The sequence below is a fragment of the Amblyomma americanum genome, chromosome 9 (assembly GCF_052857255.1).
Source record: "Amblyomma americanum isolate KBUSLIRL-KWMA chromosome 9, ASM5285725v1, whole genome shotgun sequence".
NCBI lineage: Eukaryota > Metazoa > Arthropoda > Arachnida > Ixodida > Ixodidae > Amblyomma > Amblyomma americanum.
This window is the reverse complement of record NC_135505.1, coordinates 72,382,196-72,399,121: the sequence shown is the minus strand read 5'-3', so window position 1 is coordinate 72,399,121 and position 16,926 is coordinate 72,382,196. Positions and strand designations below refer to the sequence as shown.

Below are 16,926 nucleotides of genomic sequence, written 5' to 3'. Positions count from 1 at the left end.
AGATTCTGGGTCCTTGGACTAAACCATCATTGAAGAGGACAAAAAAAAGGCCCTTCTCAAGTTCTTGAAGGCCAATGGATTGAGTTCAAGGTTATAAAATTTCAGACTTGGCCCGGTGTGCTCTGTTAGTAATGGCTACGGACACAAGAAAAAGTGATCTCCCGGAACTCTCTTCCTTCGTTCCTCTTCCCACGAGTAGGGTAGCATACTGGGCGTCGGCAAGTTGACTTCCCTGCGTTTCTATTCACGTTCCTTTCTTTTTTTCTCCCATTTCCTGCAGTCCCCTCAGCCTTCACCTGTAAATATTCAAATTTCAAACGCAACAATATTTGAAAGAAGACGGCTGCATAAGCCGTACTGGAGCCCCTGGATCCTCTCAGCCAGCGCTTAGCGACTTTGCCACCACTCCAGCCTGAAGTCACCGTCTTGTCCACCTTAAAGATTCAGACCCAATGTTCTCTTCAATCCAGTTCTTGGCCACATCAGCGGGAACCCTGCGTATAAGGATTTCGTTGAACACTGGCGGACGCCTTATCAGCGACTCAGCAAGTATAAGCGCTTGAGCCCGACTGTTTAGCTGAGTAATGCCGTCTTCTCTCTTGCTACAACCGCTCTCCTCTGGAGCGAGAACCATGACGACAATCTGAATACTTGGACCCGGTTTTGGAACAAAATTACCGGTTGCTTCGGCGGTACAGTGGCCAAGAAGAAAAGAGCCGAGCAGACGCTTGCAGAAAGAGCTCACGTCCTTAGAGACCGTTCAGGAAATACATCGAACTGCAACGATCCTGCCGACCTGTCAGCAGTAACATGTCTCATGCGGACAAAGTAAGCTACCTTTTAGAACGAATTGCAGTAGAGGTCTGCAGAATTCTGATCACAAAAAAAATGTCGCTTTTGCTGCATATATAATGCAACATTAAGGTGCATTTGACGCACTAAAGTCGCAGCGGATTTCTGAAAAACATTTTCGACTAGAAAGTGTCGCAAGTATAGACAGCGTCGCCTTTGCTGGATCTGAGGATATCGCCTCAGTGGTTCAGCGGATCGTGAGTGAAGAGTTGACCACTCAGCTGGTGTCACTCAAGATCACGCGTGCCACTCGTGCTCCCTGCTTCGACCACATATGGAGCAGCCCACTAGAGCAGCTACAGTTACGGCGTTGCAGATTGGGCTCATTTTTCCGAACACCCACGTCAACTTAGCCAGTACCTACCCGGTGAAATACCCGGGGACATGCCTTCGAAACACGTCGACCCGCACCTTCGGGGTATCCTCGATCGACGCCGTCCGTTACAGCTGCGGCTGCTACGGACACATATCCCGCTATTGCCCACGCCATCGATCTGTGCGTCCTTCTGAACGAGGCCCTTCGTGGCCCGCGAAACATGGGGGTTGGCGGGCGCCAAACAAACGCTTTTCTGGTGCAGACCGTAATAAATTACCATACTCTGGCGCGCATATGGTCTGGGCGAGCCCAGGCCATCATAAAAGCTCATAGTCCCGCTGAAGAGTGCAGAACGCATTTTGCTATTCTGAAGCTAAATGGAAAACAAGTGTTAGTAAACCTTGGTGGGAAACTTTCTGGCCTGCCAATATTGACCTCGATTTACTGATGCACGCTGCGTAATTTACCCTGATGCGAATTTCTTATCTTTATGCAGCATATCAGCCTCCGTCCTGGTGAAAACAAGCACTTGTTTGGTATCTTTGGGCAGGTTTTATTTCTAATCACTTTTCGTTTTTACTCCTCTTCATATTTTCATGTCTCATTTTTCCCAGTAATACCGTGCACGTCCGTGTTATTCATTTTATTTCAAGTTTATGAGACGTTTTCTTGTTTCCTTTTTCCACACGAATGGAATAAAGCCTGAGTTAGTAGATTGCGCTCAACCGTTCGTCTAATCGTCTTTAAATCTGCGTTAGTCAATTAAACCACCCACACCTCGCATATGTACTGGCACAAAATGTACAGTTGCTATAATTAAAACAAAAATTGTGCTCTCTCACCACGGGCCTAAGTTGCGCGCTTTCTTTCTGTCTTCTGACATTTGCAACTCCTGCCCTTTAGCAGGAAAACTTCAGAGAAATCTCAAAAACAAATTGAACAAACTTGGATAAAAGGCAGAGATTACAAACAGGATGAGTGCTTACTTAAATATTTTTATTTTTGCAGTGGGTAAAAATATTTGTTAGCAAAACCAAGGAACAAGCTCAATCTCCATTTTCTTTTCACAATCAAATGGACATATTGTTGGGCATGGTCTCATCGTAATCTCAACTAATGTTTTTGAAACAGCAGTATTCTTTCTTTGTAAGTGCATTAGAAGCACTGTTAAGGTTTTCATCCTGTTTTATTTTGATACTGTAAAATACTAGTATTATTTCTTTGACTTTCCTCTTTTTCAATTTCTTGATTATGCTTGTTTTAATCAGTAGAGCCTAAGGTATGCGTAACGTTTGTGCATTCCAGCAAATTCCCGCATTTCGCTACTAAGTCAATAGAATGGATACAAATTTCCGAGTAAAGCAACCGTCTACGATTCTCTTCTCGACGCCTTGATGACGAAATTTCTGTAGCGTTCCTTGTCAGCGTTGGGGCCGTGCACAGCTCGGACCTGGTCCCTGACGGCGCTCGCAAGCTCGGATTTTTCTTCTGGGCTGACCATCTTGGCGATTGGAAGGACTGCAAGATAAACCGCTGTGCAGGAGAGCAGAGAAAACATGACCTTTTACTGCTTGCGATTAACATTCCAAATTTTCAAGGAACAAAGGCGCTCAATAGCAGTCTTTTTCGCGTCTATTGTGCTTCAAGAGCTAATGGCTTACTCTGCCTAAGTGGTTGACGTACGAAAATTTCCGTTTGTGCTTCAGTGCTTTTGCTCACGAGCGTGAGAATTGTTCGGAAAGAATGTTAAGACGTCATGTAGCACCGGACAGCTTACTTCACGAGGCGCTGCCTGCACAAATTGATATAAACAATTCAACATTACTGCCTGCATCAGGCAGTTGGTCAGGTGGTAGGAAGGTTATCAGACGTGCGGGAGAGAAATAGTGTCTTGCACAGGCTCTGGTAGACACAATCAAGCCTGGCGCTTTTACTATCCATACAATAAATTCTCCAGAAGCTGCTGTTAACGTTCACCACGATAATTACAAGCCTTATTTCTGAAAGCCCATTCCTTCAGCTGTGTGTTTTTCTACAATTTTTCACATCTTGCAAAGAGGATATGCGGACTATTCGAGACGGGTAATTTCTTACAAAGTGGCATATTATACGTTGTTGCACAAATGTTTGAATGCGGTTCGTTACAGTTTTCTACATAATATCACAGAGTAATGCTGGCTATGTACTGTCATTTGCATACCCAGCATATCGTCCTCGTTCCACCCACGGAGCAAGGTGGACTGGGGAACTTCCAGTACGCTTGGATGAAGGCCGGCCTCAAGGAGGATTCGTGACATGAAGCTCGTCATCTCGCAGGTGTCCTTCATGTCTTGCGTGTCAGGAATGAACTTCAGCAGCACCTGGCAGAAAATGGGTTATACTGCTGCTAAGAGATAAGTGGAGCACCGTAAATTATAACGAATAAGCTCAGGATGGCGGTATAAATTAGAATAGTTACGAATTTGACAACACGTCCATCAAACCTGTTTTTCTATTGAGCACAAGAGCGGATACAGAAAAACACGAGCGAGAGCTGACCTGTAGACAGGGGACGCTGTGAGGGTACATGAAAAAAGAACGGCGGCTAGTGCAATCGACTTCCCTTGCAAAATGCGTACCCCTCAATATTTTCTGTGCCTGTGCCATAGCGCCGTTGACGCCTGGCTGAGAAACGCGGAAGAAATCACAAACCGCAAAGTAGAAGTTGAACCTCAAGCACTGTACACAAGAACGAATGAGAATGCCTTCATTAAAACGGTAATTCTGTTCGTGTTCGTTATGCGCAATGTTCGGGTTTATTAGAATGCATAACGGATGAATCACAGCGAAGTAATTCAAGGTACCCCAGCAAACAAGACTTACTCGGCAACGGGCATGCTGGATACAATTAAAAAAAGAATTAAATACACCACCATATATGCTGAACAGTCGTGGTCATCAAGTTCCAGTGAAGAATTCGTCTAACGTCTGTGCAGAACTCTTAAGGACTCCGAGCTACACAACTATTATTCATAGTACCTGCTGCAGAGAGAAAGGTGTGTTTCTGATACATGTGGCATAGAAGCATGGCCACTCCTCTGTAATGCTCTCAGGAAATTTGAAGAGATATGTTTTGTCTCTGCCCTTGCTTCAACGTGTGGTTTCGAAAGTGATACGCATGCGTTCAACGTGGTTAAAAATTTGACTATGTTGGCTTTTTTTTTCAATTTCCCTCAATGCGGTGAGCAAAAGTTACTGTATCCGTTAATGACTAAAATTTGGCTTCGAAATTGAACTTTATAAAACCAATGTGTATGAGTTCTCACAACCTTTTAATGTTTTATCTATCGTGATTAAAATGTTTACTAATTCTGGCCTAAGAGAGCAGGCAGCACAGCAAAGAATCACTGAGCTTATGTAATGAGTACTAATACACAATTAAAAGCCTCAACGGTAGGAGAAAGAAAATCCATGGCTGAACAGTACGCAGCCGCTATCCCATTTATAGTAAAGTACGACAACCTAGAAATCAAGAGTTGGACGAAACCTCGTCTCGTCGGGTTGAATAATATAACTTGACATTGAAGACGCCAACCACAACTAAGAAAAAAAGCCCACAAAAGGAACTTTCCGCTCCCATACGGGAGCCTTGTTCACAGTACTACTGTGTTGTTCACTACTGTGAACAAGGCGCCCTTATAGAAGCCGAAATGTATTTTGTGTGTTCTTTTCATTGTTGCGGTCCGCGTCTTCAATTTCACGTTTTACTACAACCTCCTATAGAGCCAAGCATAGTAAGTAATCGTTCTTACGTTCTTAGGACTGCCTTCGAATAAGTTCTATACTGGCAGCGCCACACAACCACCGCGTAGGAAGAAAACGAAGCGCGCGGGAACCGTGTGGAAGGTAGACGAAACTGAAGACAGTGCAAGCCGACCATGCGGCAAGTGCGTGTGCGTCCGTCCCCTGCGCCTGGATCTGTGCTTCAACACGTCGTGGGCCGATAGCGGCTATGAAAGAAAGGCCACCAACGGGGAGCTTTCACTTGGCAGTGGCGACACTGGGCTAGCATCATCACTGAACATTCTTCTGTATCTCTGCAGAATCGTCCAGTGCATCGTATCCCCACGCTCCTGGGAAGAAGCAAGCCAACCAAGCGACAACCGTGCATCGTAGACCCACGCTCCTGGAAAGAAGCAAGCCGACCAAGCGGCAAGTACGTGTGCGTCCGTCCCCTGCGCCTGGGAGCTGCGCATCAACACGTCGTGGGCCGATAGCGGCTATGAAATAAACGCCACCAACGGGGAGCTGTCACTTGGCAGTGGCGACGCTGGGCTAGCATCATCACTGACCATTCTTCTGTATCTCTGCAGAATCGTCCAGTGCATCGTATCCCCACGCTCCTGGGAAGAAGCAAGCCAACCAAGCGACAACCGTGCATCGTATCCCCACGCTTCTGGGAAGAAGCAATCCGACCAAGCGGCAAGTGCGTATGCGTCCGTCCACTGCGCCTGGGATCTGCGCATCAATACGTCGTGGGCCGATAGCGGCTATAAAAGAACCGCCGCCAATGGGGAGCAGTCACTTGGCAGTGGCGACGCTGGGCTAGCATCATCACTGACCATTCTTCTGTATCTGCAGAATCGTCCAGTGCATCGTAGCCCCACACTCCTGGAAAGAAGCAAGCCGACCAAGCGGCAAGTGCGTGTGCGTCCGTTCCCTGCGCCTGGATCTGCGCATTAACCGGTGTTATGCTCCCACGTTCTTTTCCTTTTTGTTAACTGCGTTCAGGTGAATAGCCACCCGATTCTTGGCCGATCCCCCAGTGTGGGTATGTGCCATCTTTTGATAGGCTAACAACAACAACAACAACAACTGAAGACATGCGAAGTACGTTCGCTTGGCGGCCTACTGCGGGTGCGACGAAACAATAGAGCACCTACTTGGTTACTGCCCTGGGTTTGAAAGTGAGCGTGTCCTCCTTGATGCGACTCCCCTGCGCCTAGATCCTTGTCACTTACAGAGGCCAAGATTCTGGGTCCTTGGAGTAAACCATCAATGCAGAGGACAACAATAAAGGCCCTTCGCAAGTTCTTGAAGGCCAATGGATTGAGTTCAGGGTTATAAACTTTCAGACTGGACCCTGGGTGCTCAGTTGTTAATGGCTGCAGACGCGAGGAAGAGTGATCTCCCGGAACTCTCTTCCTTCGTTCCTCTTCCCACGTGTAGGGTAGCATACTGGGTGTCGGCAAGTTGACTTCCCTGCCTTTCTATTCACCTTCCTTTCTTTTTTTCTCCCATTTCCTGCAGTCCGCTCAGCCTTCACCTGTAAATATTCAAATTTCAAACACAACAATATTTGAAAGAAGACGGCTGCATATGCCGTATTGGAGCCCCTGGATCGTCGCAGTCAGCGCTTAGCTGCTGTGACAGCACTCCGGCGTGAAGTGACCTTCTTGCACACCTAAAAGGTGCAGACCCAATCTTCTGTTCACCCCAGATCTTGGCCACATCAGCGGGAACCCCGCGCATTTACATATAACTATAAAGATGTCGTTGAACACTGCTTGACGCCTTATCAGCAACTCAGCAAGTATAACCGCTTGGACCCGACTGTTAAGCTGTGTAATGCCGCATTCTTTCTTGCCGCCAACGTTCTTCTCTGGTGCGAGAACCATGACGACAATGTGAATACTTGGACCCGGTTTGTGAACAAAATTACAAATTGCTTCGGTGGTACAGTGCCCAAGAAGAAAGGAGCCGAGCAGACGCTTGCACAGAGCTCACGTCCTTAGAGACCGTTCAGGAAATACATCGAACTGCAACGATCCTGCCGACCTGTCAGCAGTAACATGTCTCATGCGGACAAAGTAAGCTATCTTTTAGAATGAATTGCAGTAGAGGTCTACAGAATTCTGATCACAAAAAAACGTCGCTTTTGCTGCGTATATAACGCAACATTGTGGTGCATTTGACGCACTAAAGTCGCGGCGGATTTCTGAAAAATTTTTTCGACTATCAAATGTTACAAGTATAGTCAGCGTCTCTTTTCCTGGATCTGAGGATATCGCCTCAGTGGTTCAGCGAATCGTGAGTGAAGAGTTGACCATTGAGCTGGTGTCACTCAAGATCACGCGTGCCATTCGTGCTCCCTGCTTCGACCACATAAGGAGCAGCCCACTAGAGCAGCTACAGTTACGGCGCAGGAGATTGGGCTCTATTTTCCGAACACCGACGTCAACTTAGCCAGTACCTACCCGGTGAAATACCCGGGGACATGCCTTCGAAACACGTCGACCCGCACCTTCGGGGTATCCTCGATCGACGCCGTCCGTTACAGCTGCGGCTGCTACGGACACATATCCCGCTATTGCCCACGCCATCGATCTGGGCGCCCTTCTGAACGAGGGCCTTCCTGCTTCCGAGACGACCCACCGTGGCAGCCGCCTGGCCATCTTCGCCAGCCGCCTTTTCCGACCGCACTGAGTCTCGCGTGTCTGAGCGCAGCATCCGCCTCCACTGCGACGCGGCCGTTCCCCGTCGCCGTTCCACACCGCCGCGACAGGGAAATTAGCTGGTGCGACCGATGGAGGAAAGGTCACTTAGCGTTCAACTTTGCCCTTAACTCACCCCATTCTCAATCTGAGGTACAATGTGCCTCTGTCTGTAAACATTGTTAGAGCAATTGTTTTGGTCGAGAGCGGTGCCGCGGTGCTTGTGATAACATTTTCGTTTAAATATCGTCATGGCCCTAAATTTTTCTTTGCGTGGGACCAAGTCACCAGTTTTTTCGGCGTTAGGGATGAAACTTTACTCCGTGTTGGCCCTTGTTCTGCCTCTGCAGCACTGGGTAGAGATCGTATCAGGATAAATTTTATAGTTTTAGAACATGCTACGCATGATGAAATCCTAGGCATTAACTATTTGCGCGAGTGTGGACATGCACTTGACATTGAAGCTGGCGAAATTAATTTGTGACAACTCATGTTGTCTGCGGTAGTCGAAGATACGCCCAAGAATTCCGACGGCCTGCTTTTCCTCATGCAAGAGGAGGTCCTGCCAGCTCCGACCGCAGGATTGGTTCCCGTTAAATCTTCCGGCGTGCGATTGCGGCCTTGCCACTTTGCAACTCAGCCGCAGATACGCAGTGTGTTGAACAAAAAGGTACTGGTCCCACATGTGGTCATGGACGCAGCGTGCAGTTGCACTCACTTATGCGTCTTCAAACAGGCCTTAATAATACTACGCGAAGACAGCACAACAAGAAGAGGCACGAACACATGGCGCTTTTTGTGTTCCTGTTCATGCTTCTTCTTGTTTTCCTGTCTTCTTCGCGCAGTTTTATTATGACTGATTCGAATAACCAACTAGCCCAACATCATGCCTTACTTTGGTCTTGAACCCTTCTGAACAACCAGTGCGCCTTCCGTCTGGCTTTAAACTCACGAGATATGACGACTATGCCAAAGGCACTCTCTAGTCCGTCTGCAATTGTCCCCGACGAGCATCCGAGACGCCGGACTATTCTGCTCATTCGTGACATATGATCAACAAACCGCTCCCATCTTCCGAGCGAGGCGCATTGCAGGGCGTTATCCCGCTTCTTGCCAATGTGTTCGACTTTACCTATACCGGATCTCTTTCTACTTTGCCAGCGTCTCACATGCATCATAAAATTAACGCGGGTAATGTCAATCTGATTTGTCACAAACCGTATCGAGTCACAGCTGCCGAGCGCAAAATCATTCACGATCAGGTCCAAGAGATGCTGCATGACGGACTCATTCGGGAGTCTCCCACTCCGTGGCGCAGGCCATTAATACTAGTAAAGAAGAAAGACAATTCATTGCATTTGTGCGTCAATTATCGTCGTTTGAATTTGGTCACAAAGAAGGACGTGTACCCATTATTACGCTTTAATGACGCTGTGGACTTTCATCACTCTACGTAATGCCTCTTGTCCTTTGATCTGCGATCTGGGTACAGAAAAATACCGATTCATTCATCAGACTAAGAGTCACTGCCTTCATGATGCCGACGGCTTCTTCAGAATTTATGGAATGCTGTTCAGCTTGAATATTACACCCCAGACATTCGAGTGTTTCATGGATACGGTTCTCCGTCGAATAAAATGGAATATACGCATGCGCTATCTGCATGATGTGGTAATCTTTGCCGAAACAGTTAAAGAGCAAAATGTATGCCTTGGTATTGTACTCAACTCCATCAGCAAGGCTTTACTCGTCTTCAATTTGAACAAGTGCCAATTTAAAAAGGGCGAACTATAGTTCTTGCACTCTTCATGGAAAAGGAGGGCATCCGGCCCATCCGCAGAAGCTTGTTTAAGTTCTGAATTTTGAAAAACCACATATCCTTAAAGGCCTGCCGAGCTTCCTCGTCCTGTCTTCATGTTTCCGCCGCTTTATTCCTAGTTCTGCGCAATTTCACACACGCTCGGCTCTATGTTGCATCCGAATGTGATTCATTTTTTCACCTGCTGAAACTTTCTCCGACTTCAGCACCCTTTCTGCGGTACTTCGATCCTACTGCTGCCACTGAGATCCACACTGAGGCCACTGGTATCGGCCTTGAAGCGGTGCTTGTCCAGACTCACAGTGGTGCCGAGCACGTTATGGCGTATCCCAGTCGTACAAAAACAAAGTCTGAGAGCAACTACACTGTAACTAGATTGACTGCCTTGCTGTTATGTTTGTTGTCCACAAGTTCCGCCCTTGCCTGCGTGGACGTCCGTTTACGATCGTGACCGATCACCATTCCGCCTGGCGATCCGTCTGGTCGTCTTGTGCATTGGGCTGTGCGCCTCTATTATTACGGCTTTTCCTCGCCTTCAAAAGTGGTCGCCGCCATACGTATGCCGACTGCTTCTCTCGCCACCTATATCCAGCAGGGAGGAGGACTTCGAGGGGTGTTTGGCTTCACTCTACCCACCGTTTCCAGATAGGGATACGTTTCAAGGCGAGCAAAAGAACGACATCGCATTGCAACCTTTTCTTGCTGTGGCCCACACGAGAGCACAGTCTACGCCGTTCATCCTTGAAAACGGAATCCCGTAGAAGAACTATTGGATCGACAGTGCTCCTCTGCTTTTGGATGTGCCATAGAATATTCCTAATGATGTTCTGCACGCCTTTCACGACGTCATCCCGTTGGGTCATCATGGGTTTGCCCGTACTCTGCAAAGACTTCGTCAATGCTTCGACTGGCTCGACATGTCTGTCCCGAATGTCAACGTCTAAAGCTAAGCACAGCTCTGCCTGCAGGCCTTTACAGCTGGACCAGCCTTCATCTACGCCTTTTGAAAAAGTAAGCGCAGACCTGCTTGGCCCCATTCCCAAGTCTTCAGAATGCCACCGCTGGGATATAGACTGTGTCTAGACAAGACACGCGAACACTGCAGCGCTTTTATAAGCTAAGGCAAGTGATGCGCCATCATTACTGCTGCAGTCTATTATCCTCCGTCATTGTGCTTCCTGTGTTATCATCAGCGACCGTGGCCGGGAGTTTACTGCTGACGTCATGTAAAAGCTACATAGGCTTTGTGGCTCTAACTACCGCCACACCACGCCCTACTATCCAAAGACCAACGGCCTTGGAGAGCGCACAAACCGCATCCTCAATATCATGCTGGCAATGTATGTAGCATTGTATCACCGGAACTGGCACGCTGTGCTACCATTCGTGTCCTTTTCATAATCGTTCGTGGACATTCATGACCGCGAAGCATGAGGTCAACAAGTATTCTCTTTTCTACCTCCTCTACGTCAGGATCACGTGCGTTTCGGGACACCAACTTCTGTTCTCTTCCCCGATGACATTTACACCTACCAGATATTATGTCGCGCAAAAGATCGGTGGCTGGCCCACAAGTTGCGGCTACATACGGGCCAGGATATTTTGTATGGATCTGGATGGTGATGCTCAAGCGTGGGTTCTTCCAGAAGTTTTTGTTTAGATGCTCTGGGGCCTTTCGTCATGTGAGTCGATTGAGCGATGTAAACTACGTCATTGCGAAATGTACCACAAACGGTCACCACACTTGCAAGACCTAAGTAGTCCATCGTCTTGTCTTAAGCGCCGCCACCGTCGGCGTTACTGTCTCGCTCGAGGACGAGATTTGTCTTCCACTAAGGAAACTGTCACGCGCCGTGCAACCACCAAATTAGAAAGCAGCACGAGGGAACCGTGTGCAAGGGGAAGAAGCTGAAGACGGGCGAAGGACGTTCGCTTGGCGGCCTGCTCTATTTCCGCAAGTCCGCGCAGCTTTCATTTCTATATAAACCCATTCTGAACACAAAATTATTCAACCACCATAAGTGCGGATGTTGTGAGTGACATTGAATTTAGCAAAGCTAGCTTCTGGCATAACTCTACCGGACGTTCAGAATATGCGTGTAACACTATTTTTATACCTATTTAGCCGTCATCCACATGTCGTGCATGCAGTTGGTCTTAGAGCAAAGCCCCGAGGCTTTGGGAGCCCGCAGTTCTATCGACCATGCCTTAAAATGGCGAGGTCTGCTAATATGGCAGCATAGTAGCACCAGGCTGCGCCTGCATTAGTGGCTCAGTCAATAGGTGGTTACGGCGCCTGGCCATTGGAGTCGGAGTACCCTGACAGTGTACCCGACCGCGGCGGCCGCGTTTCGACTGAGGCTGAAGGGGCCCGTGTGCACTCTCTCTTTTCAGTCGACAGAAAAGGAGTGAGAGCAACCAGTTTGCTTTGAGGACGAGAATGGCGCAGCAACTATGTCGCTTCTCAGACAGTACGTCAACCTCAAAGGCTTTAAGTGTTTCGGCTGCCGTTCTACCCCTAATATGTATCTATGCTAATATGTAAATGTTCTATGTAATATGTTCTATGTTAATATGTATTAGAGCAAAAATTTTCCTGTTCTGCCCATTTTGTTTTCTGTGTGACTCCGCAACATTTCTGTTTCGGCAGCTCATGTTACACGCCGCTGTCTCTTCTTAAAACCCCGATATGGTCATAACAAGCATTTTGCACTTAGGTGTGACTCCGTAATATTCCTGTTTCTACAGCTCATGTTACACGCCGGTGTCTCTTCTTAAAAACCCGATATGGTCATAACAAGCATTTTGCACTTACCTCGGAATATTTAGCCCAGCGATTCATATTTGCTAAGCCCCTCCAGACGTCTGCAGTCTGGACAGACGCGCAGTACACAAGAAGGCATTCGCCGTTTGGTGTCAAGAGCTGGGCTATATTCCTGAGTGCTGCCGTGAGGTCTACAGCCCAGTTGAGGCAAAAGAAGGAGTAGATTCGATCAAAGTGGCCGAACTCTTGCAAGAAACTTGAAACGTCCGAACATATGTCCAGCTGGCGGAACTCAATTCTCTCGCCGGCCGAGTGACGTTGAGCGTACTCGATCATTTCCTGAGAACAGTCGATGCCGACGATCCTGCTACACGGCTGGTATCGGGGAAGGAGGACCTCACGTGTGAAGTCTCCCGGTCCGCAGCCCACATCGAGGAACTGCTGGGACGCGTCTGATACTTTCGAGAACGATGCCCAACTGCAATCGAGGATGGAAATGCTATAATCCCATTGCGGTTTGTGGCTTGATGCATACTCCTCAGCAGGCAGATCCACTTTTTTGAGGTTTTTCTGAGATCCAGGAGGTATCTGGGCATCGCCCACTTGGTCTACGGCCTCCCGCACGGGCATGGTCTCCACACACATTAGCGTCCAGACACAACGACTGTGGCAGCAGGTCTGCAGCTCTCTGCACGCGAAAAGAGACGAGCATGACCTAAAGGCGTGAACACACATGCGCGTACTTTCTTTGCACTTCAGAGAAAAGCAAATCTATGAGAAAGAGTTCAGAGCTCCTTCCTTTTTAGGTCGGTTAGATTGGACTGCGAGCAGTTACTCTGAAATTCAAGCTCGATCTGCCATTAGTAATCAGAAAACCGGTTTCTGCCAATGTTTTTGTGGGATGTTTGAAAGTTCCCCGATTCGCTAATTCCCTCCTTGAATAAAACATTGAAATCATGACTTCAAATGTCACGAGGGGTCGACCTGCACTTTATAGGCCCTAAAATAATTCCGAAGCTGCCGTTTGTGAGGTGATGTTTGTTTTAGCTTATACCTCAGTCCAACAAAATAGTGAAAGCTGTTGTAGGTGCGCCGATACGATTAATGCAACCTTTATTTGGAATTGTATTCTTCCGCTCTACTAGCTGTCCAGACGAAACACCAAGCTCTTTCTAATGTAACATTTTATTCACGTTTGGCCTCACAGGACCTGCGCTGCGCTTCCTGCACAAGCAGTTGATGTTCTTCTTCTGGCACACAAGAGAGCGTGTTCGAAGATAAGTGCTCTTGAAACTGGCCGCATTTCACCAAGGCGTGAACCGGCACCTTGATTAGACGGCGCTCGTGTCCTGCCACAGATATATTTGTTCACCGCATTTTGATTCCTGTACACTCTATGGGCGTATCCGCAACGCCTATTTTGAAATGTTCGCCTAACACTTTTCGTATAAGGCGTCGGCCGCTAACGAAGCTGCCGGAAACAAGGCAACAGCTGCTACAAAATTTTCTTCTTGAAATCACGTTATAAGCAGTTGCGTTCGCTCTTATGCCTTTTTTCAAGTCGCATATACTGAAGTAAAAAGTGGTTATTGTCAACAACCTAGCCGCCGCGGCCAGTCCCGGGCAAACACAGCTCCTGCTCTCTAGTTCACAGCGCGGTGCGTCAGCTGCGACCAACAAATCCCAGAAATCTTCCGATTTTGAGCCACTCATTTGAATCTCTGGAACCCTGCTGTATTTCCCTCTTCTATGACGGCACTCCCTCACAAAATAGACTGTAGCTGATTAGCTCTCCGCACTTCACGCGCACCCCTTTCTCATTTTCGCGCCCTTCATTCGGCTAGGATATCGTTATGCAAGGTTTTTTCCCTTATCCTTCCACCCTCTTTATCCGAATAAATGCTGGCCGCACTATCTTATTTTACTCCCTCGCCGCACTTTCAAATTCTTGCAAAGCTTTACATAACCCTCTGAATTTGTTCAGAGTATATGCGCACTGGCAAAATGCCGCTACTATCCCCTCTGTGTAAATGGCCTGCCAGACTAGCCGGACACGACGCCGACGCAGACCCGACAACGACACCGATGATCGGCTGACCGGGCCGGCAGACCGTGTCTGTGGCAAACCAAGCTGTCGCACAAGGCTGACAACGACACCAACGCGTCTGACGACCAGGTGTCTTCGTAGTGGGACAAACTTTGACGCCAGCGACGCCTACAAAACCAGTCTGCCGACCGTATCGTCGCGAGATCGGTCGCTGAGCTAAAACGTTCACCACACACGAACTCGATTCCGCTAGAGTACTTTTATTTTACGTTCATAACAAGCTCCTGGGGGGAATAGATGAATGTCCGTTAAGGTATCATTTTTTAGGATCGTTGGCCAATACGAAGGCGCTGGCTGAAGTGATAACTACGATACAAGCAAATTTCTTCCTATAGCCGCTTGCTGCTGCTGCCCAGTCAGCTCACCTAGCGTCTGCTAGATCCGCAGCGACAGGCGTCGCGGAAATCGAGCATAACATTATTTTATTATGGGACGGGTTGGCTGTAAAGGGTTGACTAGAGAGGTTCTATAATATGACACTGGCTAGCTCCGAAGCGCCCTGAGCTGCGCCATCGATGCGAAACCAGCTAGGCTTAGCAACGACCAGGGCAGCCGGGAAGCAGCGCAGTTCGTCGCCCTGGCGCTCCCGCAGGTGGCACCGGCAGGCAGCCTTTCTGATAGCATGGCTGTTTGTCTTTTTTCATGCGAACGTGAAGTAAACCGAGCCTGCTCGCCGGCGGGCCAGCCTGGGCCCCGTCCGCCGGCGTAATTAAAAAACCTTAATATTGTTTTTGACGTAAATCATAAACGCTGATACAGAGAAATGTCACAAATATACGATTTTTGAGGATCGTTGATCGACACCGAGTTGCTGGTAAAAGCAACAACTTTGATACGAGCAAAATTTCTCGCCGGAATCACCTCGCAAGCTGCCGCTGGCCCGTAGTTGCAGTACGGCTCGCCTGGCGCCCGCCGCGGTCCGCTAGCTCCGCAGCCGAAAGCGTCGCGGAAATTGACCATACTTTTTATTCATGGTGAGCTTATATTGTTCTAATTTATGGTGAGCTTATATTGTTAACAGAAAAGCGATATTAACAGTGGAGCTTTCCGCCTTCGATGCGACGACCAGGGCAGCCAGGCAGGAGCGCAGTTCGTCGCCTGGCGCGACCGCGGGCGGCGCCGTTGCCGAAAGGTCGCTACTAGAGCAAGCATGGTTTGTTGCTGCTCGAGTGCAATTATCAGTTTTTTGGATAAGATGACTGTTTTGTCTTTTCTGCTGCGAACTTCAACAATAAGCCGAGCAGTAATCAGACCACTGCGTGTGGCAAAGCGTACGCTTTCAGCTCGAGTTTATCGAGTGCTTGAGTCGAGCGGCGCAGCGATGTTTGCTGCTCGGTGTGTCCCTGCTTGCAGATGGGCTGCAATTCTCAAGCAGCGACCAGTTCAGCGCGCCGGTTGAGTTTTCCCACATGGATCGCCTGCTTTACTTCTGTCGCGAGTGTCACACTGCGGACTGCTTCTTATCAGCAGCTCTGAAGCCGCCGATTCGCTCGGTACTCCATGGCGTCGTGGGCATAGGAGTATAATATCATTCCGGTGGTTCCTAGTTCGAATCCGTGAGGTCGAGAATTTTTTGCTTTTATTATTTTAGCCGTAAATAATCTAGCCCGTCTGGTTTACCCGCGAGCAGCTGGATTTATTTTTCGAGCTATGCCTTTCCGACCCAGCAATAAGTGCCGCTCAGTTTTGGGCTGCGCTCCATCTAAGTTCATAATCACTATTGTGAAGGAGTGTGTTTTAATATGGTGGAATTTATCTAAAAGAGTTAGAAGTGAAGCGTCCCGGCTCATGAATTTCGCATAGCAGGAAATGACAAAAGAAGAGCGCGAACGAGAATGGGCTATGTTTGCGGGAGCTCTCGCACGTTGTCTTGCTAGTGTGACCTGGGAGTTGGCGGACCACCGGCCAACTGGCGTCTTGTGGGAGACCTGGTGCCGACGCTGACACTCAGCCGACTGTTTCAGTCGGCGCAGTGTGACATAGAGCGACACATCTCGACGACATGGTTTTGGCAGACCGAATTGGGCGACTGTTGGCCTAGTGTGACAGGCCCTTAAGCGATTCCCACCTCCGGCTCTTAGAACTAAACGTTTTCAGGTACAAATACGGTATCTATGCACCATAATACTAGTGGCTTATACTTCATAAAATGCACTATTACTATGTTAACATTTAAGCTGGTTTGCTGAATTTGGGCTAATAGTTGTTTTGACGATCACGTTAAGCACCGTTCACTTATAGATTTTTCTCCTCATGGTTATCACCCTTTTCGTTTTTCCAAAATTTCGAAGCGCCTTTTACTCATGGATATCAGCCTCAACAAAAATCGGGAATTTAACTCGAGATTGAAACACCAAGCGGCTTTGACGCTCCCATCGCAATATGGACTTCGACACGTCACTCCGAAGCCTGTTTTCGCGTCACTATCTTTTCCGTCCAGCCAGCGGTGGTCTCGTCTGCTCGCTGGCAAAGTCACGGTGCAAGAGATCACAAGGGACAGATGTGTCACACACTGAAGCTCGTTATTAAGCCTCCTTGCGCCCACGTGGTCGCAACGTGCTTTTTTAAATGGCGTGCCTAAGGCCCAGAATGCGG

General features: G+C 48.3%; 1 protein-coding gene across 1 annotated transcript; it reads right to left on the bottom strand.

Annotated features, from left to right (window-relative positions):
• Positions 1–2,271: 2,271 nt before the first annotated feature.
• Positions 2,272–12,906, bottom strand: LOC144104934 (juvenile hormone acid O-methyltransferase-like). Its single transcript, XM_077638164.1, has 3 exons — positions 12,276–12,906; positions 3,369–3,528; positions 2,272–2,701 (listed from the first exon to the last, which is right to left on the bottom strand). The coding sequence occupies exons 1-3, from the start codon at positions 12,867–12,869 to the stop codon at positions 2,538–2,540; spliced, it is 918 nt and encodes a 305-aa protein (XP_077494290.1). The 5' UTR covers positions 12,870–12,906; the 3' UTR covers positions 2,272–2,537.
• Positions 12,907–16,926: the final 4,020 nt, after the last annotated feature.